Genomic DNA, 23643 nt, shown 5'->3' on the forward strand with positions numbered 1-23643 from the left:
TTTGATGAGTTGAAACAGTGTCTGCAAAATACCCCTTATCGACAATGATTCTCTCATACAACTCACAGGAATGGTGGTAAGTTCACATTCAAGAGAGCTTCCTCTATGCTCCTGTAACTCTAATACCACACCAATTATGAAATAAATAAAACACCAACACAATCCTTGCTACAATAGAGAAATATTACAATAACATCATCATTTAAATGAAGGTAATATTTTTTCACAATAGTTCTGCTTCACAACAGTGATGAACTCATGAAGAAAAATTAGTCCATATTGTTTATAGTTTAACTTTTACGCTTCAATGCTTGTAGTTTAGCTCAGTAAAATACTGTATCTTTTGACCTAAAACTCATCATTCAACAACTTCTCGTTGTCTGTCCCCACATCAATAAGCAAATTAGAGACATTGTAGCTTACCTCATCATCTTTTAGATGACAATTCCCTCCAACACGACGGAGCGGATACGATTCTCAACCCCAACAACAAGATAACCACTTTAACCCTTTAATTTATTTACCATTTTGGATAATTCAATTTAAAATTCATTCCATTCTAGGTTTTAAGTAAACCTAAAAAATGCCACCATTCAGGAAAAAAAAATAATAATATTAATAACAAAATTTTTGAGTTTTCATACAGGAAAATAAGTGCTCAACAACATCGTTTTTACATGAGCAGAATGCATAAATTAGTGCGGAAATACAAATGATCTCTTTGCCAATTCTGCGAAAACCCAGATAAGGTGTTTTCCTAGATAAACGGCTACACCCTTGTGTATTAGTCAGCCAGATCAACCTTAAGGATTCACTGGCGACGGAACTTGGGCCGTACTGTAATTACCCCTGGTCTTGCCTCATGGTAGCGGTATCTGCAATGCAAATATACACCAATATGTTGTTTATAATAATAATAATAATGAAGTGAACAACCAAATCTCCAAAATTTTGTATCCCAAACGCAGGCATAAAGAGTAATCAAAAGTGTGAATGCACTTATGTGTTGAGGTTTGCAAGACAGTAACCTCACCCATTCTCATCGAGGAAATTTCTGATAGCTGCTGGAAGTGCAGCTTGTCCCCGGCTATGATTGCCTATACCTGTTAGAAAACAGAACAGGTGCACACTTTCAGTGCAGATGCACATATTAAAACTTCGTATGTGGATGACATTCACAGTTTTCGTCCCAAAAAAGATAATTTCATGGTGATCAGATCAGTATGGGAGCTTAAAACTTTCAAGATTGGTCCTACATTTAAAAAACTTGAAGGTGCCGTTGGAAGATAGATCGCGGGCACCAAACTAGGTAAAGGAGGAGCATTGATTAATTTACAATTGGGAGGCCAGTTGTACTGGTCATTTTATTGTCAATAGTAGAGGATATCATTTCAGTATTAATAGCAACAAGAAAAAGAATAACAAGGCCGTGGATGATTTACCAGTTAGATAAATTCCAAAAACGTAGAATTTAAAACGCAATTTATGGGGGGAAGTGTTTTGCTTAGGAAATGGCATGCCTACACATAATAATTTAATTTTCATTACAAGTTCTCTAGCTGCCACTTCATAAGCACCCCATCTAGTAAGTAGTAACCACAAAACTCATATCTTCACAGTTCTTCAAGAAAACCGTACTGCTTCATATATTAAAAATACGAAATAAATACATCTACATCTACACACACACACACACACACAAACAGTGGATAACCGTATTATACACAGATCCATTGATATGGATATGAACATTATAATAGGGACACTCAATACAATCACATAACTGAGACTATCAAGCATGAGAAGGTGGGGTTGAATCTAGAGGACAACCACTTTATGTAATTAATATCAGACTCTGTATGACTATCCAATCTACTCCTCCTAACACCCTCAATTAATGGGGACCACACTGGGTAATGATTTAAGTCACACAAAGCGGGAGCAGACGCTAGCATCAAACTCAAAAATTTCTTGAGAGCTGGACTCTTTAGAGAGTGTGTATTGCATGTAAATATAATGATCCCAATTAATATGTCGTCCTATTAGTTTATTAAATATCATTTTTGTCCATTTTCCTTTAATAACTCCAAAGCCTTCAAGACTATCGGATAAAGACAAAAGAGTCCAAGACTTCATGAGATAAACATGTCACCATTCATATGTCGAAATAAAACTACATGTGGTTCAATTTAACTGAATACCAAATTTATGTTAAATGAAATTATTGGCGACAAAAAAAATAGTAGGACGTTGGTAAGCAGCTTCACCACAGCCCATCAGGTCTTGGGCTAAAGCCCTGCAACTCACACTTTTGCTTGCATATTTGATAGATGAAGCACCAATACATGCACTGGAAGTGGAATGCTTTGGAAATTATGTGGGCCTGTGGATTCCAATGAATTCACGAGCTATACAATTTGAGTAACCGATTTTCAAGTGAACTTGCTCCCACTCTGCCAATTCGTGTGCAAACATGAGAGTGCCGCCAATACATACATATATTTATATATGTATATAATAAAGTTGAAAAATAGATGACAGAGAATGATGGCTTCAGATCGAGAGAGAGAGAGAGAGAGTACATGAAACCATTGAAATGAGGAAATGGTATTTTTAACTGGGCTTTTATACAAGAAAAAAATCTTCAAGGAAATGCGATTAAATAAGAAAAAAATAATATATTTCACTGCATAATCAAGGTAGGCTAGGCAGGATGAATTTATCATATTCCCATCCCATCCCACCCAATCCAGTTGTGTCTTGGTTTCCTCCTCCAAACAACCCTTATTTCAATCCTACCTCATGGGATCCACTTACACCAGGTGTAAAATAAAAAGTTGTACACCTTTTGTGGCGTGGATTTGATAATGTCTAACAGGGACAAAAAGAAAGTACTACAATTTTTAAAATATTTACCTGTCAGTTTTGTTATTTGACAGAAAAAAATGCCTCTTCTTCAATTCTCTCTTTGCCTCGAACAACTCTTCTGTCCATCTTTAAATGAAACCTAAACATTAACACCAGCAGGTCCAGCACATAATTCATTTTTGTTCGTTTATGCTTTCTAAACTGCTAAACCTCTTCCTAGTGCTTTCTAAACACTCACATCTTTCTCGACTAAATTCCCATAATCTTACACTCCGCTTACACCCTCTACTAAGCCTAAGAACCCCCATATTGCCTGAGACATTCAACCACTAGAGGCCCGCTTTTACAGATGTCCTATATCAATAGTGGTGTTATAAGTAATAAGACGGTGTTCCACGAACATGTTCTTCATCAGTTTGGTATAAGTGCAGGTTCTAAATCATATGTGTGCATTCAAGAATATCATTAAGAAACGAGACTAACTAATGCTATGCTATATGAGTTTCTATTTGAGCTATAAGACAACTGAAAACTTTATCTTAAGAAATAAACTATCCAAACTTTTCAACCCAATGGTGATGTTACATTTCATGTGCAAAGAAGACACTTCGTAGAGTACAATGATGCCAAGAATGGTGTGAATCAAGAGGACCGACAAATAGGCCAGCATGCAAATTTTCCTTAAGGGAAGAAATCAAGTGCTGCCTGATATTATAGGGTGTCACAGTATTACTTGAATGAAGTATAAACTTGCTAGAGAAATGCTGACATTATCCACATGATACAAGTGGAGACGTTAACAAAAAGTCAAGATGGAAGTTTCAGATTCTCAAGGAATGATCCTACGATAGTCTACAATTCGCTTGCTTCCATTCAGAAGTATTTTAATTGGTATGATAGACAGATCTGAAAGCGAAGGGGTCACTTGGTAGCAATGCATTTTTGTTCCTAAAAGCCAAAAAAGAAAAAGGAAAAAAAAAATAAAAAATAAAAGAAGAACAGAAAACAAGGAAAATTTTGTTCGTCGCTCTGTTTTTCACTCTCCAGCACTGCAGAGCTCACAGCAGACCATTGAGGCAAAGAATAAACCATAACCCTAAACTTGCTTGTTTGGATCTGTCTCTCTTTCACTCAGATTCCTCTTGCCCCAAATTTCGTTACCAGTAAGCTCTTTCAGATATAGTTTTGGAAATTTGAAAGTCGCATTGTTGGTTTATTGATTGTTTGGTTGCTACGTCAGTGATTGCATGATGGGATCTTAGATCTGGCCTTTATGGGGATTAAAGTCATTCCATTGACTAATATAGATGTGAAAGTGTTCCCTGACACAAGTATTGAGTCGGGATAATATAATTTGGAGTATTGTGTGAATTCTTTTGCAAAATTTATGTTCAAGCTCTCATTTGAGATCTTAAAAACATCCAAAGCGCTTCTTTTGTCAAAGATCATCCAAATAATGTCATTGGTTGGCCGACTAAAGAACAAAAGGGAAGTATTCTGTTCATTGCATATTCAATGGACCTCCTCCATCCTTCTAAAAGGATGATAGCCTGATTCTATGTCCAGGAAGAATTTTCTCTTTGAGGTAGCACTTTGGGTTCTTCTGTATCTCCTTAAGCCTCTTTATTTATGCTCTGTTTGGTTGAAGTGATGGAAAAATGGACAGAAGGGAGAGGGGAAAGGATGGATGAGGCATCCCTAAAGAAGGGAAGGTGTCTCCCTCAAGGGATCTTTTGATGGGGAGGAATCTTCCATTAGGGCGTTGAAGTTTTCCATTATCTTTTCTCTTTTTCGTTGGGGTTGGGGGAGAAATTATTCATCCATAGATGAATTGGTGGACTTTATGGGTTCTTTGGGACCATAGGTCTTTTCCTTGTTTCTTGTTTCTAGTTTTTGTACAGCTCCTGGGCACGTTCCCCTTTTGAACGCTTTCTAATATATTTTTTCTTATCAAAAAAAAAAAAAAAAATAGAAGGGATAGTGGAAATGATGGATGGGGTGAGTCGGGTCGGGTGACACAATTTTTTTCTTTGGTTGGAAGGAAAGGAGGGTTTTTATATATTTTTCCAGTATACACTCATATAAAATTATAAAAACAATTTTTTCGGAAAGGTCAAAATTAGTATTTTATATATTTAGGTAGTCATTCACTCTTTCCCTCCTCTCTTTCACCCAATTTTGAACGGATAAGAAAACTTGCTTCCTCCCTCTCTTCCGTTCCTTCCAACCAAACATGAGAAAGCTCATCCATCCCTCCTCTCTTCCATCCTTCCTCAATATTTCCCTTAACCAAACATAGCATTAGTTTTCTTAAATGAGAGCAAGAATGGATTCTTTCAAGAACTTCTCAGTGTTGAACATAGAAATTGCATTTATAACATAATTTAACTACTTTGTTATTGCTCTAAAGGTGAATTCTGTACTTGTTTGTCAGTGTGTGTGTGTGTGTGTGAATTTTTTTATTATTACTTTTAATCCAGAAATGGAGAATCAATATCGTATGCTTGGTAGTGATATGTCATATACATTTATTGTATATGTATAAGTCACTGAGAAATATCAGATGTTTAGTCCTAGTGTTTCTATGAATTAGTCAAAAAATATATATATATATATAACGATCAAACAAGTATGGTCACCAAATGTTCTTGCACGATCCCAATCTCTCTCTCTCACTAACTCTCTCATTCTCTCTCCCCCTCTATATAATTAAGGGTGTGTTCACTAACAAGAAACATTTTTTGTTTTCTGTTTTTATTTCCTAAAAAGGCAAAACAAAAGCAGAAAATATGTTAAATAATGTGTTTTTACTTTTTCATAGTGCAAACGTTTCTCAACCGTTTCTCAAATTTATGAAGAAAAGAGAAAACATAAAAGTCGTTTCCTTTTTTTCTCACTGTAGCGGCCAAAACATTTTCATCACTGTAGCACGTCACTTTTTGGAAATTTTTTTGTTTGTTTTTTTAAATGGCAAAGTTAAAAGTTTAAATAATAAAAGAATATGTACATGTTGAATTTTTTCGATAAGATATAAATCCAATAGAATTTTTTCAAGAAGATGAAAATCCAATAGAATTTTTTTCGTCTCGTCTTGACTGAATTGAACTAATAAACGGTTGAAATTAAGAATAAAAAATCAAAGAATTCAAAAAATGATTAAAAACAAAGTAATGTGCCAACCATATCAATGTATAGTAAATCAATTTTAATTCCCAAAAATGAAAAGTATGAAACAATATTTTTATTCACATCAATAACAATACTTTATCAAAAATTGAATGAGTCGTCAAAAATTTCTAAATTCGAAATATTAATTTATACTGGGATTTTTTTGGTAAAATCAATTTAGTAAACTTTAAATAGGGAGAAAAGTGGTTTAGGAAACTCTAAATGGGTAGAAAAATGGTTTTGCTGGATTAGGAAGGTAGAAAGGTAGATTTGTAATATCACTGTTGGATTTAATCCAATGGTAAATGTGTAGAAAATTTCTTGCTTGAGCAAGAGATCACTATTGTATAGCTACTCAAAGCCACTTGCATTTTATTTGATGAATATGAAAATGAGAATGTATTGAAGAATAAGGAGTTCGTGATTCAATCACAAATTATGACTTTAAATTGGATATATTTTATGTTCATGTAAATGTTATTGTTAGAATGTGTTGCTTTAAATTTGATGTTGTATTTTTTTTTTCCCTGAATGTATTCCATGTATCTACTCCAAATTATTAAGTAAACCATGTACTGTTAGGATTTGAAGGTAAGTTTTTAATAGATGAATCTGAAATATAATAGGAAACAAAAAATGTTCAACAAATGTGTTACTAAACGGTTTTCTGTTTTTACTTTTGCAAATTGTGACGACAAAATGATTTTAATAAACACCATTTCCGTTTTCCGTTTTCTATTTTCACTCATAAAAAACGAAATTATATTTCTATTTCTTGCAGAAGCAAAAATAGAAAATGTTTCACGTTAATGAACGCAGCCTAAGCTTTCTTATGCAAGTATCTCACCAACACACTTCAAACCAGTAAATGCTATAACTTCAAGATTGGTTTCCCACGTAATGTTCATATAGATGTTATCTAATGTCCTTTTGCTTGCAAATACCATGCAGTCATTTAATACGTTGACATTTTTTTTGTGAAATCAGTCCGTATGGATGATAGGACAGCAAAATCGATATCCCGAAACTCAACTTCCAGCAGAGAGATATTTTCAGCCATCATGACTTATGAATTCATTTAATGAATATGACAAGGTTGAAACAATGGAGATGGTGCTCTAGTTTGGTCAACTTGGGTCTAATACCTCACACATTGAGTCTACTGCTGAAAGTAACGATCAAAGAATGTATGACAGCATTAAACTCCATATAGGGCCTCGATGTTGCTGCCTATGCAAGGTGTTAGGAATAAGAATCGTGTGTTGGCAATTTTCTACTCAAAACTTGAGTTGTAATGTGTCGAAGTGTTTTAAGTCATTTGAGTACTGGGTTGAATTACTAAGAGCATCAATCAAATAAGTGATCGAATGATCAATCAAAGCGACTCCTCAGGGTGATGATCAAAGAGTTGATTGATTGAACCTAACAAACATATATTTTGAAAACACTCCCAAAAAAAGATTAAAAAATATATAAAATATAAAATTACAAGAATTCAACTATTTAAAACGTATGGGCTACCTATAATGGCTATAAATATACAGTTATAGTCAGTCTAGGTGTGAAATTGAAGCCTCTAATCATATATAGAGAGAAAGACCTTGGGGGGGAGTAGAATTTCTTATTACTCAATCTAGGGTTTCCTTGGACACCATTATATGTGATCAAGTGTTGATCAAGGAAAAATTCATCAATTCAATACCAATCAATCAATCATGTTTCAGAGCAAAAAGGTAAACAATCAATAGAGCAGCAGATACGTGAAGAGGAAAGTCTGTTGACAAGCGGACGAACAACCTGAAGACGCAAGTGGAGAGTTTGGTGTCAGTTTATGTCAAAATATAACTAGGGGTTCTAGGGTGTAGGAATTGTCAATGTGGTTGTAGTTTCTTTCTCATATGGTGCATTGTGCCAATCTGAACTAGGTCCCTTGGTTTTTCCACATTCGGTTTTGCATGTAAAAATTTGTAGGTATGCTCTAATTGATTTTCTATTAATGCATGATTGTGGATATGATGGATGAAATTTAAAATCTAATAGGTATAAATAGAAATTTGAATATCAATCATCATAACTGAATTTCAAAAAGAATTAATGATAATTTTAAAAATTAATTGCCAAAAAGGTATCCATAAGAACTTTTTTTTTTTTTTTATAATTCCATAAGAACTCTTCCACCCCCTTCCCTCTAGGTCTAGATCACCACTCACACATCAGAGCCTAGGTATCAATCTCACGAAATATCAATTGGTATTAGAGCTTATCGATTGTAGATTCATCAACTGGTATCACAACGTATTACTCAATACAAATAGTTGATCTATAGGAAAAATATGGATATTAAGAAGATATAATAAGTTTCTTTTCCCGGTAAATGGAAGATAGAATCAGTTGAATGTGTTTATACTGATGATTATGTTTCATTTGACAATTTGATGCCTAAAGATCATCCTAGTTTATCTAATACAACTTCTGATAGTGACTGTGATAAGGAACTTAGCTTTAAAAAGCATGCAACTCTTCTTGTGACGCTTCTGATCATGAATTGGCTAATATATAATCTCCCAAGGTATGTACTTTTGAATATAATGAAGATTATATTTTTTGGCTTGCTTTTGCTGAGCTGCATTAATGATTTCTTAAGTTTAAAAACTGAAATTTTGAACTGTTGAATAAATTAAAAGCAATGGAACTTTGAACAGAAAGTCTGAAGTTAGAAATTGCTAGTACAACAGTTCCAGTGACTAAACTTAAGATGGAAAGAGATGAACAAAGATGAACTAGAAACTGCACGGTCTAGAAATATGAACAAAGAACTGTAAACTAGATTAGAAAAGCTAGAATTGATTCAAAGGACAAAAAATAATGCAGTTGGAAAAGTACATTCTAAGGCTAAGATTGGTAATATATTAAGTAAGATAGCCATAAGAAATCTAGTGAGTCTAAGAAGTTAGATCTCCTTAAACATAATCCAACAAGTCATTATTGTTTGGAAAAGGGTCATATATGATTTAAATGCACTAAACTCATAAATACTTATAAAAAACAATGCACTAAACGCATAAATTATCTTAAGAAGAAGAAATAAAGCATTAAACATTCTTTCTCCAAGAAAAGACTAGAGGAAGTACAGAGATGGTTAAACCTTTCCCAATTAAGTCTCTACCGGCAAATAAAAATAGAAATAAAAAACACTTCTAATAAAAATGAAATTTGGATGAAAAAGAAGAGGTAAAATGCATAGTAATCCACATGACTCTTAAAGCAAATGATAATTGGTAGATTGATAATGGATGTTCTAGGCATATAACTGGCAATAAATCTTTCTTTTAGGTTTAGGAATGAAAATCTGCGCATATTGTAGGCTATGGAACAGTTAAAATTAATCTAGTTATGTAGGTATGTAAAGCAAAATAGCCTGGAGCAACTTCAAATGTAGCACAGGTGTGGATAGGAATTATATGTTATTCACCGAATAAATAACAATACCTGTTATAACATGCAATGATGTTGGTCTCTGCCTTGATGATGCCTGTTGTGTATCCAACTTCTCCATGTCCATACAACCCAAAGATTCAAGAGATGCAGAACATACAAAACCAGCTTTCTCGTTGGTTCTACTAGGAGATACTGAACGATTTAATAATACCTGGGATTCGATCTTCTGCAAGTGTTCCTGCAAAGCTTGAACCGCTTCTACTGCATGAAGACCATGTAAGTCCAATTTCCAGGTATCGTTGTTACAATTCCTGATACTTATAATTTCCTTCGCTGCCTTTGCATTAAGCTTTTCAGCAGCCAGCCATTCCTTCCGAGCCTTTATTGAAGACTGTTGGGCAGAGAAGTGATCACCTCTTAGATAAGCATCAGTAGCTGCCCTTGAATGATGAGACGCTGACCTGCAACAATAAAAAGAATAGGAACTTCATATATGACTACAAAGCAACCAACAAACCATAGTATTTGACAAACCATAGTCCAGGGTAGTTGGAAGCATGAGTACATTGGGACCACAAATGTAACAAATACATTCTACGAGTGTTTAAAAATTGCCTCCATTTCAGGAAGAAATTCATATCACAGTGTACGTGGATGCTCAAGCTGAGCCTTGACGATCATGGGGCTTTTTGGAGACTATGCATGTTTTTAACTATTATGGTGACAAGCATGGGATTTTTTCAAAAGGATCAACAAATAATGCATGACTTAGTTAAGGATATAACACACATTTCCTATCAAGCTTTGCACAAATGCAGTAGACTTCTCCAAAGTAAAGTAACCTAAAAGGAGAAAACCAGACATTTATAATTTCCTGTGTTATATGAACTATTCTAAATGTGTGAAGTACCAATGCCAAACACACAACACTTGGGTATGGATATGAGATGTGTATCTGACATGTTTGGTTGAGCAATCATCAGTAAGTATATTCAATAATTTAATTTAATTTCACTTATTACTTTTATTTTGTTACAAAACTGCTCCAAAACAAGTGAAGTGCGAAATTGAACACTATATGTTACATAACTACATTATTTAATCCCCAAAAATATTATTAGATTAATATTTACTCATGTTCTTATGTCCAAAGATTTGGGATTTGATACCAAAGTTATGAAACAGCATCAAAATTCACCACTAACACATTTATCAGTCACCGACATAATCCTTCTAAGAAATGCTTTTGGCATATGATATACATTATTTTTCTCCAAATGAAGTGTGTAGAAAATATCCCATGCCATGTAAAAAATGTTCAATGGGGAGTGCACCATTCATGGTCCATAAGCAAGTGAAATTGTGGAAATAATGAAAATGGAAATAAGAATCAGAAAGATCTTTTCTAAGTATTAAAAAGTCATTTAAATCATTTAATATTTGGGATTAATATTTACTCATGTTCTTACGTCCAAAGATTTGGGATTTGATACCAAAGTTATGAAACAGCATCAAAATTCACCACTAACACATTTATCGGTCACCGACATAATCCTTCTAAGAAATGCTTTTGGCATATGATATACATTATTTTTCTCCAAATGAAGTGTGTAGAAAATATCCCATGCCATGTAAAAAATGTTCAATGGGGAGTGCACCATTCATGGTCCATAAGCAAGTGAAATTGTGGAAATAATGAAAATGGAAATAAGAATCAGAAAGATCTTTTCTAAGTATTAAAAAGTCATTTAAATCATTTAAGCCAATGCTAAATAAATTCCAAAAGCAGATTATGAATATTGAACACAAACCTCATCATCCTTAATGCATCTTTTCGATGAATCAAGTAAATGTCATCTTCCTCCCAATCAGGCTCAACAGGTATAGAACTCAACTGCTGCAAAGTCAGTTTCATACATTCAATGTCATCAGAAAGCTTTTCTACTCGAGAAGTATGGCCATGTATTGGTTCTTTATTCTTGTCATTAAAACAATCTTCAAGAACATGGCTAAGTTCTGCAAGGCTTGTGCTCTCTCCTAAAGAAACACCTTTATCTCGCAATAAATTGTTGTCACAGAGAAAATCCTTAGAATTAGATTTAAGTCCGCTGACTGTTCTGTTATTCCCCTCAGAGCTACCAGAAGAAACCATTTCTTTCAATAAAGTTGAGGCCTTGTCAATGTCATTATCTACAGCTTTCATAATATCCTCAATCAAGCTTCTGTCAGCCCAACAGTGGATCTCTCTAAGCTTTTTACAAGCCAGAATAACAGAGTATTCCTCAGAGACTGCATTGCAATGTTTTTCATTAGAATTGCTGTTTGATAATGGCTTCCCAAAATCCTTATTCACCAAAGACGGAAAATTTGCAGAAGGGAGTAGCACAGATGAGAAAGACTTTGCCGAGGGATCATTGTTCTTCACAAGGTTTTGGCATGTTTGAAGAGGAGCGATAGCGCTCGACATAGGTGGGTAAGAATCAGCTTCACCTTCAGGTACAAAAACTTTTTTCTGTCGCTGTTTGAGGTCAAATGCAGCCCACCCAGGTGATTTAGTCCTCCTCATTGACATCTTCATATGCAAAGTGCTAGCTGAAATGGTCGTCTTATGTCATGCACTAGGATGGCACATATCATTCTTTAAGTGTGTTCCTCTGCTATATGTATTTACTAGGTAATGAAGTAACTCTTTAATTTGTTTGTACAGCACCACAAGGCAAAAACTTCTCTTTCAGAGACCTGAAATAGAATGATTTTCCAAAAAGGGGTTAATAAAAAAAAAACACCATAACCCCAAGAATTTAAGACTTCTTGTGTATCTTCTGAGGGATGTGTTCCCCTTTTGAAGGCTTCTTTATACAATCTTTACTTATCAAAAAAAAAAAAAATACATTTAAGACTTCTCAATTCATGACAATTGAGAAAATGCACATCCCATGTGTTATTTGGAAGTAGTCCACTGTGTCCACACAAAATTTAACCCCCTTTTCTTAAACAGCGACATAAAGATCAACCAGTAAGCAGTACAGTGTTGTTCTGCACAAACCAAACATCCATTGTGCATGGGGTTTCTCTACTACCAAATACTAGCATTCGTATTGCTGTGTATTATAAGCAAGTAAGTCAGTCAATTTTGCTCAATTAGTGCTTGATATGAGGGGATCAACTATATACAAAGTTCAATCTCAATCTTGGTGAGAATTTAAATACCCTTCTCATATTTATAATACACACCAAAAATCAAATTAATTGGTAGCCTGAGACCCCACCATACAACCTCTCCATATCTCGAGCATGCTCATTGTGGAAAGAGGTATGACCGAGTGGACCCCAGACAAGCCATAGAGAATAGCCCAAATCAATAGGGGAATTAGTGGATTTTGAGATTATATGGGCTCCATTTGGTCCTTGTGTAATTTTTGTAGGATGTGCTCCCCCAATTGAGTGCCTTTTATAATAGTTTACTTATAAAAATAATAATAATCAGAGATTTAGTGTTCCTACATACTATCAAATCAAGCTCTCAGTTAGTGTTTTCTTTTAATATTTCACTTAAAGAATTTTGAATTATTCGACCAGCTACCTTTGACTTCATATTTGAAATGTGTAACTTGATAAACGTATATAATCCAATGATTATGACTGTAATTGAACTGAGCAGATCCAAATACTTAGGTGTCAAGCTCGGGTCAATCAATTGAAAACTGTTCTAGCTCAGACACTGCTTACCAAGCTCGATCTTGGCCCGTTTAGCTAGTCTTGAGTTCAGACAAAAGGAGCTGTAACTCAAGCTTTAGAACAGGATTGATAAGGAGAAAAGTTACTATACAAGAAAACAAACTCTAGTAGAAAAGAGCCAAATGCACTAGCCAATTCACAAAACAAATTCTAGTAAAAAGTGAACCATATGCACAAGCCATAAGCATGAACTAGTGTTCATTGAGAACCTAACGAGTCAAGTTATGAGTTATTATGCCTCGGCTCTTTTGCTAAAGGAGTTCAAAAATATTGTTCAACCTCAACCTCAACCTCAACCTCGTTTACTTGGGAAAGAAATACAATTGAACTTTTACCGAGTCAAGCAGAGCTAGAGCTCTTCATTTGTAGTCTTACCATAGTTTTTTGTGATGTAGTCGAGTCTTAGCTAAGATACTTGAGATGCGTTTTGATTTGCTTTCAAGCAGTCTCTGTTCCGAAAATGAACAATGGAAAGAGCATATTGTGCCGGTGGGAGAGGTTGTAGTGGTTTCTTCTTTGGCAGACATTCTGGGGTGCGGTGTCGGGGCATTTCTGATTTCGTACATGGGGCTACCTTTAGGGTTGGCTTCGAGGAGCGTGTTTGTCTGGGATAAGGTAATTGAGAGCTTCGAGTGAAGGTTAGTAGGCTGGAAGAAGCAATACCGCTCGAAGGAAGGGAGGCTAAATTTAATGAAGAGTACATTGTTGAGCCCAATGTTGTTAAAGTCGCGCCTAGGTGCTCGAGGCACAAATCTAGCGCTTGTTGTCATCCTAGGCGCAGTAAAGTTTACTAGGCGCGTGACTTGGTTGCACTTCGTCCTATTTGTCAAACGCGTCTCACTGCTTTTTTTTTTTTAAATGATTATTCTATTTCTTAAGCCAAAAAGGATACTTTTGGCAATTTAATAAACAAATAAGAAAACCTGTGTATGAGAGAAATAACTTTTGTTCAAAAGAGTAAACAAATAAAAAAGTCCAAGAGTCAAAGTGTCAACCGAACATAGAAAGAGTGAGGCTGCGAGACCAACGACAAAACCCTATTGGTGGAGACGAACGACAAAGCACTAGTGGCAGAGATGAACGACAAAACCATGTCAGTTCTTTCTTCTTCTTCTCCTCTCTCTTTTCCTCTACTCCTCTCTTCTCATCTATGTTTACTTCTCTCTTCGTCTAGTTCTCCTCTCTGTCTTTTTATTTTTTTTTTTTTAGCTCTATTTTTTCTCCTTTTCTTCTTTAACACATTCTCTCTCTCTTCATCTACTTCTTTTGTCTCGGCATCTTTTTTGTTTCTTTGACTCTATTTTTCTTTTCTTTTCTTTTCTTGTTAACAACTATTTTTTTTTTTTTGTTAATAGATTTAACTCCTTTTGTGCTCTGTTTTGCCTTTCAAGAAAACAAATTTGTGGTCTGTTTATGGTTCTTGAATGCTTATACAGTTGATGGATTTACTTTTTATATTTGATATTAGTAGAAATATATAAAAAGAAAAGAAAAGAGAGAATTGCGTAAAGGCTTAAATGAGATGAATTACTCATTCACAGGTCTAATATTTATAGATAAAATGAGCACATGCTCATATTACAAGAAAGGAAACTAAATCAAATCAAAATCAAATCACAACTTATTCTAAAGCATATTCTATGGCATAGTCAAATCTCTGCTATTATGGTAAGTCATACCATAAATCGTGGTATCATATATATGCTATTATATGCATAGTCAAATCTCTGCTATTATGGTAAGTTATACCATAAATCGTAGTATCATAAATGCTAACACTCCCCCTCAAGTTGGTGCGTGGATATCTGAAACGCCCAACTTGGACAATGCATTCTCAAACACAATCTTGCTGACGCCCTTTGTAAGAATGTCTGCAAGCTGCTGAGAACTTGTGACAAATGGAGTGCAAATTTGACCAGAGATGATCTTCTCTCGAATGAAGTGACGGTCCACCTCTATATGCTTAGTCCTGTCATGTTGAACGGGATTTGCTGCTATGCTAATGGCAGACTTGTTGTCGCAGTAGAGTGAGAATGGAAGCGACACTGGAAGGCACAAGTCTGTCATCAAGGTTTTCAGCCAAAGCAACTCACCTACCCCAAGAGCCATAGCCCTATACTCTGCCTCTGTACTAGATCGAGAGACAACATCCTACTTCTTACTGCGCCAAGTAACCAAGTTACCGCCAATAGTGGTACAATAACCTGAAGTAGACCTCCTATCTGAAATTGATCCTGCATAATCAGCATCTGTCTAAGCCTCAACACGTAAGTGACCATGATTTATTATTAGTTTTCTATTTTTCTTTTTTCTTTTTTTCTTTTTTGGGTTTATGGGAGGAATTGTAAATTATTAGGGGATTTTGTGGATACTGAGAGCTAAGAAGGACACAGACTTTTTTCTTCTTCTGTTTTTTATAAGTAAGAATTCATTAAAAGCCTTTAATAGGGGAACACATCCCTCAGAAACAACAGAAGGCCAAGTAGGGCCTCTAAACCCTCAACAAATCCAAAAACTCTACAAGCTCATCCAAGGATTTACAACTTCTCCCTAGAACCCAACAAAAAAGAGTGCTAAAAATGGATAACTTCAATGACCCAATATGATTTTCCTTTCCTTCAAAGGATCTCCATTTCCTTTTAAGCCACAAACACCACCAAATGCACAGCGAAGTAACCCTCCAAGAGTCTCTAGCTTGGACCCCCACTATACACCCTCTCTAAGCCTCAATCCAGCCTTTGGTAGCTCGTGGCATAACCCAATGAATCCCAAACAAACCAAAAAACAAAAGCCATCAATCTTGAGCCATTGGGCAATGTAAAATGATATGTAAGAATATTAGAAAGCATTCAAAAGGGGAAAGAAACCCGAAGACTATACAATGGCCGAAGCAAAGGAAAGAAGCATGGACACAGACACAGACATAGACACAAACAAAGACACGAACACGGAACATGGAGTCATGAACATGATATGACACAGATCTGCCAACACGCAAATTCTAAAATAGTAAGACACACACACAACATGGACACAACTAATATAATATAAATTTTTATTTATATATCTAATGATTAAAATAATTATAATACTTTAATTAATTTATAATTTCTATACTAAAGTTATATAAGTTAGAGAATGAAACTATTCAACTACAAAAAATATATATATATTTTTTATTATATATCTTATTACTCTCCTATCTTGTTATTATAGTTATGTTTTTGTTCATTACATTATGTGACATATTTAATGTCAATTTTTTAGAAAAAAAAAAAAAAAATTTTGACACTTTGATGTCTGTCCATAATATTGTTTCCAGAATTGTGGTTTTTTAATTTTCATAAAACGGAGTGTAGAATGTGATGACCAAGTGTCCAAATGTGTTGGCCAAGTGTCCCATAAAGTGTCTGAAATGATAAAATTATTTTTAAATTATGGACATGTTCATGATGTGTCAAAAACGTGTCCAAGAGTGCACTTCTTAGGCTGGGATATTAGGGGCCTCGTTTCAATCTTGTGTAGTTTTTTTTTTTTTTTTTTTTTTTTTTTTTTTTATCCGCTCCCGGTTCTATACTTTATATAAAGGATTAATATAGAGAGAGAAGCAATCAAAACTAGCAGAACTCAATAATGAACCATATTTGTTGGCGTTTTCTTTTTCACACTTATTAAATAAATAAGTCCACCATTGACCCTAAATAAGGCACTTACCTTTGCAGACATTAAGTTAGGTGTTTAATGTTTAATCAAAATTATAACATTCAGAACACATTGGGGAAAATAAATGACAACATTGAGAGCAAATATAATAGCAATACTTTCTTTAAAATACAGAATGATGGAATTTCATATAATTGCAACTGAAAATTTTGAAATTTGGAATAGCAATAATACCTTTCTTTGTGGATTTTGTGTATTATAAATAAATACGAAGTGGTCTATGTTAGCGGAGGTCTCGTAACCAAGGTGTGAATCGAATGGAGAGAGACAGCAAGAGATCGGACGGTTGAAATAGGGTAAGAAGAATCAGACGGAAGGACGAGTCATAAACAATCAGAGAAGACGAAGAAGAACATCTGCAACCGTAATCCATAAACCCTCCTGCGAGAATCCTTAGCCGGTAAGAGTTTTAGAGAAAGATTCTCCCAATCGCCCTAAGCCTTCTTTGAGAATTTCTGAGAGAGTTTTTAGAGAGAGATTCTCCGAATCGGTCTCCGACGGTGAGAGTTTGAGAGAGGGAACAAAAGTCAATGGCCAATTGTTATCACGTGTGAAATTACACAAGATGACCTTTTCCGATAACGCGTTTTTTATTTTTTTTATTTTCAGGTTCGCATAATAAACTCGGCGGCAGTGTTGTTCCTAGTCGCTCGGTGGTAGTTTTTTTAGGCTGTTTAGGCCGTTTTCGTTGTTGTTTTGTTAAATCTACCACTGTTAGACTTATTTTTGGCTTGATGGAGTAGATTTACTTTTTATTAGGTTGGATTTTTTTTTATCCCCGCTGATGAACACTGAAAAGTGCGTATTTAAAATCCTTAAACTTAGGCATTCTAGCACCTTTATCTATCTTATTTTACCGTTTTAGATTAATTTCATATTATTTTTATTTTCAGGCACGTATTCCGAAAATAAGCTAACTTAACCAAATAAGAGCTTAATTGAAGCAATTCTGGGATTAAACAAAGAAATGAGCAAGGTGGAGAAAGAAAGAAGCAAATGAAGCCAAATGTGAGAAGCAGCAAAGTTCGATCGATCCAACTTCAAGGTTCGATAAAGTGGAGAAAGAAAGAAGCAAATGAAACTAAAGGTGAGAAGCAGCAAAGTTCGATCGATCCAACTTCAAGGTTCGATCGATCGAACAATGATCGATCTCAGCACTTCAAGATAGATCCAAACCTTGACCCAAAAGTATAAAGTCCAAAAGTTCGATCGATCGAACACCACCCTTCGATCGATCGAACACTTTTGTCCTTATTCAAATGATTGATCCTATCTACAGCTGTACCACCCACTAACCACTTTTGTCCTTTTTCCCAAAAATATCTTTCAAAATATCTCCGATTTGTCTTTTCCCAAAAAGCTCAACCAGTTGAATCGATCCAACCTAAGTTCAATGAATCTCAGCCAGTTCGATCGATCCAAGCCCAAGGTTCGATCGATCGAACTTCCTCCAGTGCGAAAAAGTTAAATTTCCAGCTTGTACAATCCGTCCTCTATCCAATCATTAGAGAATATTTTTTGCACGACCCCAGCTCATTTTGTGTGCCACTTGACCTACCTATAAAAGGAATATGATGCACTTTTTGAAATATACACAATTCTAGGGTTTATTCTCTTGGGGGGAAAGTTTAGAGGAGGGGGAGGCTAGAGACACCATTGGAGTTTTTCATCAACAAGGAGCAGATTTCAACCATGGAGTTAGCCCTTGAGGGTTGGAGCAACATCATCATGAGTAGCTAGACATCCTCTTGGGGCTAGAGTTAACCTCAAGCATGCTTTCTATATCTTAATCTTGTGTATTATTGAGGAATTAGTGTTGTAATTAATGTTTTGACACTTTGATATATATATAGATCTTGTTTATTCAATGATTTATGTGGTTTAATGCTTCCAATTGATCATTTCATTCTATCCATATGTTTATGTATGCTAGAATAGATGTTCATGTGCTTGTCTCTAGATGTTGTGTTATTGATTCATGTCTATGTGTATTGATGCTATAGATTTGGAGATTGTCAAAACATAATGCTTAAAGAAATGCTTTTGTGATTCTCTTGATGGTTCATACTTATTTCTTAATGGATTGTGCCTCTCCCCTAGTTTATTTTCATGTTAGTAGTATAGATGTAGTGTAGTGTTAAATGGGAGGACAATTTATGCTTGTTGTTTGATGATCCAAGCTTTTGAATGCAAGTAACATATGTCTCTATCCTTGTGTTGTATTTGGATTATGAGCTTAATGAAAGGATTAATGACTTGTTTTGATCTATTGTGCCTTTCACATGTTATTTAGATAATATATGCTTCATTGCTTAGATATATTGTGCCTTTTACATGATGTTTAGACAATACATGCTTAACTAGTCATCCTTGTTTGTTGAATCAACCAAATACACACACACCAATATTGCAACACACCATTTGCCCTCATTAATCACTTGTCAATGGTATAGAAATGCATTACTTGGTGGTGATCTCTAAACTCCAATATCTCTCTTTCTCTTACTTACTCTTAATTGCATTATTTGTTATCACTTAGTTTAATTTAGTTGTTCTCTAATCAACCAACCAACCAATTGTTTGATCACTCGACCTACTAGCCCTAATCACAATTCTACGACATTGTTCGATCCTCACAATCCCTTGGGACGATCCCCACTCGCCCTAGCTATATTTATAGTGAAAGGTAGTAGTGGCTTCTATAAATATAAAACTCTTAGCCCTCGCCTTAAAATCCACACACTCTCAAGCTTGACGGTGGTGCGGCATACACCGGTCAGTTTTTGGCACCGTTGCCGGGGATTTGATTGATTAGATTCGGCAACGTCGAATTTGTGGAATCAATTAGGATTAGTACTCTTTTGATTGTGTCTTTACTTTATTTTTTTTATTTTTCTTTTTGGTTACTTATTGTGTTGTTCTTACTTAACTAGGTGCATTGTTGTAGAGGAAGCAAGCAAATGAGCATTCAAGCTAAGCAAGCAAGAAAAAAGCCAAAAATTCTAAAAATTTGCTAAGCTAAGCTATAAATTTGGAGTTGAAGTGCTAAAGGACCTTTGTGAGACTTTCTTTACTCAATCCCTTAGTTAAATCGTCGGCCCGCGTGGAGGCTTATTTTTAATTGTTCTTGCATCATTGTTGTTAAAGCATGAGAATATGAATTAAGTGTTTGTAGAAGAAGTCTAATTGCATTGTTGTGAAGGCATAGTGTTTGTCATTCTTTGTGTTTGTTGTGTTTTGCATTGTGCATGCATGGACGTCGTTCATTAAGACCAACTCTTGTCCCTTTTGATTTGCATCTTGAATCCATCGTTAGAAATCCTAGGGGAAGAGGAAGTTCAAATAGAGCCAATCTATCAATGGATGACCATAATAATGATCATGTTGAGGACCTTGGTCACATAGATCAACAAGGTATCCTTCATTCCAATGTGTACAATGAGAACATACAAGTACCATTAGGCATACCTATGCCATTCATTCACTAACCACCACGACAACAAGGCCAAGTTCCATATGGAATGCCAAGGCCAATGTATGCTCCACAACCTCCCAACATCAATCAAGGAATTCAAAACCAAGGTGTTCATGTTGCACCTTAAGTAGCTAATCCACCTCTTGTTTTAAGAGACCATTATGTGCCTAACAAGTATAATGCACCTACATGCATCCAATTGCCTCCATTTAGAGCACATCATTATGAAATTAAGTCACAAACCATTCAAATACTTCCTAACTATCATGGACTTCCAAGTGAAGAACCCTACAAGCATTTGGATGAGTTTCTTGAAGTATGTTCCACCGTAAAATATACGGACATGCCGGAAGAGGTTTTAAGACTCATACTTTTTCCATTCACCTTAAAAGACAAGGCAAAGTATTGGTTTAACAATCTTAGGCCTTTTTTAATCACTTCTTGGGCAGAAATGCAACAAGAGTTCTTGAAGAAGTACTATCCAGTTTCTAAGACCAATGTCATGAGAACCTCAATTCGAGAATTTTCATATGGGGATGGAGAAACGTTTCATGAGGCATGGGAACGCTTCAATGAATTGCTTATGAAGTGTCCATATCATGACATTCCCAAATGGCAATTAGTTCAATACTTCTTCGAGAGCTTATCGGATAACTATAAGGGCATGGTTGATGCTTCCATGGGTGGCTCATATATTGATAGGCATAAGGATGACGTGTGGTGTCTTTATGAGAGCATGAGTGAAAATTCTTTGCATAGAACACTATCATCCAAGAATGGTAGAAATTCACAAGGTAGGAAGAGTGTTGGCTTACATCAAGTCGACCATTCAAATGAAATAGCAGCCGAAATGAAGTCTTTATCTCAAAGGTTTGATCAATTTTGATTAACCAAAACTCGGCGAACCAAGTATCTTCCTTCTCTAACCATTCTCATCGTGCATCAAATGAAACACGTATGACTTGTACTAGTGTCCTTCATTCTACTTCTCATTGTCCTCATGGACAAGTGCAAAATGAACCTAATGAACAAGTCAATGCAGCTTTTATGAACCAAGGGAACAATTCTTATGGTATTCACTATAATCCAAGTTGGAGGAATCATCCGAATTTATCTTGGAAAACCAAGGAGAGGGCTTAAATTCTTCCCAAGGCGGTTTTCAAGGGAAGTACATTCCACCTCCACTTCAAAACCAAGGATCCTAAGGTTATAGACCTTATCAATCACAAGGGAATCAATTTTCTAATTCTTATTTTCCCAACCAATCTTATTCCTAAGGTAATACTAGAAGTCCCGCCTCTGAAGAAAAAGTTTTGAATGCTTTGGGCACTTTAGAGGCTAACACTCAATTGCTTCATTCTCACTCTCAATCTATTGCGAAGCTAAAAACCTAAGTAGGGCAAATAGCAAGCACTCTCAATGCAAGAGAGAAGGGAAAGATGCCTATTAATGCCCCACCTAAGCAACAATGTGTTGTGGAAACCTATTCCTCATCGGAAGGCCACACCATTGAACATGTTAATGCAGTGACTACCTTACGGAGTGGTAGGATTGTGGACAATCAAGTTGGAATGTCCAATGGAGAGAGTAAACCGGTGCAACCTTAAGTTGTAACCCGTCCCGTTTCATATCCCATTCCTCCTTCATTGCATATACATGACCTTGTGAATGAGAAAGTCTTGAAAAATGTGTTTGAAAAAGAAATTTTGAAAAATAATGTTGAAAAGGTTTTGTTGAAAAATGATTTGGAACACAATGACTTGAAAACTTTTTGTGTTGAAGAGAGTTCAAAAGAAAATTCTGAAAAAGTGTTTGAACCAAAAGTTCCATTTCCGGATGCCTTAAAATGATCCATTTCAAAAGACAAGCAAAAAGCAAAAACCAATGAAATTATGGAAATGTTTAGGTAAGTGAAAGTTAATCTTCCACTATTGGATGCAATCAAGCAAATTCCGGCTTATGCCAAATTCTTGAAAGACTTGTGCACCCAAAAGCGGAAGAACAAGAGCCCAGTACAAAAAAAAGTGATTTTGACCGAGCAAGTAAGCTCAATTTTGCAACATAACACTCTTCCAAAATTTAAGGACCCCGGTTCACCCACTACATCATGCATTATTGGTGATCATATCATTAATCGGGCGCTTCTTGACTTAGGAGCAAGTGTTAACCTTCTTCCATACTCGATTTATGTCAAATTGGGCTAGGTGAATTGAAACCGACATCGGTAGTTTTGTAACTTGCCGACCGATTCATTAAGAAGCCTAGGGGTATAATCGAGGATGTTTTGATTAACATTAACAAATTCTTCTTCCCGGTTGATTTCGTTGTCATAGACACGGAACCGGTTCCTAATCCTAAGAGTCAAATTCCCATTATCCTTGGCCTTCCTTTCTTGGCAACCGCTAATGCCAACATCAATTGTAGGACGGGGATAAATGAAGATCTCATTTGGCCACATGAAGGTGAAGTTGAATATCTTTAATCCCACACCCAATTCATTTGACAAATATGAAGGAGAGGTTAATGTTGTAGATAAATGTCATGATCTTCAATGTCAAAGAAATGAGCTTTTATGTAAGACCAAAACTTCCAAAGGATCATCTTCAACCTTGCATTCTCAAAATCTTGTTTCAAATTCTTGCTTTGAAAGGGCATGGAAGCCCAAAGGTTGTAATTGCATAGACGAAGGACCAAAAGTTTCTTTTGAGCTTAATCCAATAAGTTCTTCAAAGAACCATTTGTTGGGTAGAGTTCAAAGCATCTATCACTCCAACAAGGAAGGGATGCATTATAAGATCTTTGATCCTAGTTAAAAGAGCCCAATGTCTTGCTAGAGACGTTAAAGACTAGCAACGACATTTCGTAGGGTGTCAAAACCCTATTCCTCCCCTATTTCTATCTTTCATTTCATTTCTTGCGAAGTCTAGATACTTGTTTTTGGTTCATATGCATTTCAAGGAACTGTAATAAGGATTGCATGAGCTTTCATGTCATTATTGAGCATTCTGCATAGTTCGATCGATCTCAAACCTGAGTGCGATCGATCGAACTTCATTCTGCATCCAACACTTAGAAAATATTTCGACCTGCAGAAACCTGCATCCAAACCACCTCTCTATCCCATCGTTCGAACTAACTCTTAGATCGATCAAGAGACCTTCGATCGATCCAACTTCCAAGTTCGATCGATCTCATGATCTAACACTTAGAAAAATTTTGAGCTTGCATCAACC

The 23643-nt window shown here is 35.5% G+C and overlaps 1 protein-coding gene across 1 annotated transcript; it reads right to left on the reverse strand.

The window, feature by feature from the left end:
- Nucleotides 1–592: 592 nt before the first annotated feature.
- On the reverse strand, nucleotides 593–17553 carry LOC132267371 (uncharacterized). The gene is made up of 5 exons (XM_059768535.1): nucleotides 17110–17553; nucleotides 11286–12213; nucleotides 9526–9935; nucleotides 1034–1103; nucleotides 593–875 (listed from the first exon to the last, which is right to left on the reverse strand). Exons 2-5 carry the CDS (start codon nucleotides 12050–12052, stop codon nucleotides 812–814), a joined length of 1311 nt encoding a protein of 436 aa, XP_059624518.1. The 5' UTR covers nucleotides 12053–12213; nucleotides 17110–17553; the 3' UTR covers nucleotides 593–811.
- Nucleotides 17554–23643: the final 6090 nt, after the last annotated feature.

Source organism: Cornus florida, unplaced genomic scaffold, assembly GCF_030987335.1.
Source record: "Cornus florida cultivar Cherokee Brave unplaced genomic scaffold, ASM3098733v1 CherokeeBrave_3.0.0_Hap2_Chr07, whole genome shotgun sequence".
NCBI classification, from domain to species: Eukaryota; Viridiplantae; Streptophyta; class Magnoliopsida; order Cornales; family Cornaceae; genus Cornus; species Cornus florida.

Coding starts and splice junctions, on each gene's coding strand:
- LOC132267371 (XM_059768535.1), bottom strand. CDS start 12,052: ATGAAGATGTCAATGAGGAGGACTAAATCACCTGGGTGGGCTGCATTT. Junction 9,936..11,285: donor GATGCATTAAGGATGATGAG/GTTTGTGTTCAA, acceptor TTATTGTTGCAG/GTCAGCGTCTCATCATTCAA. Junction 1,104..9,525: donor ATCATTGCATGTTATAACAG/GTATTGTTATTT, acceptor GTTTTCTAACAG/GTATAGGCAATCATAGCCGG.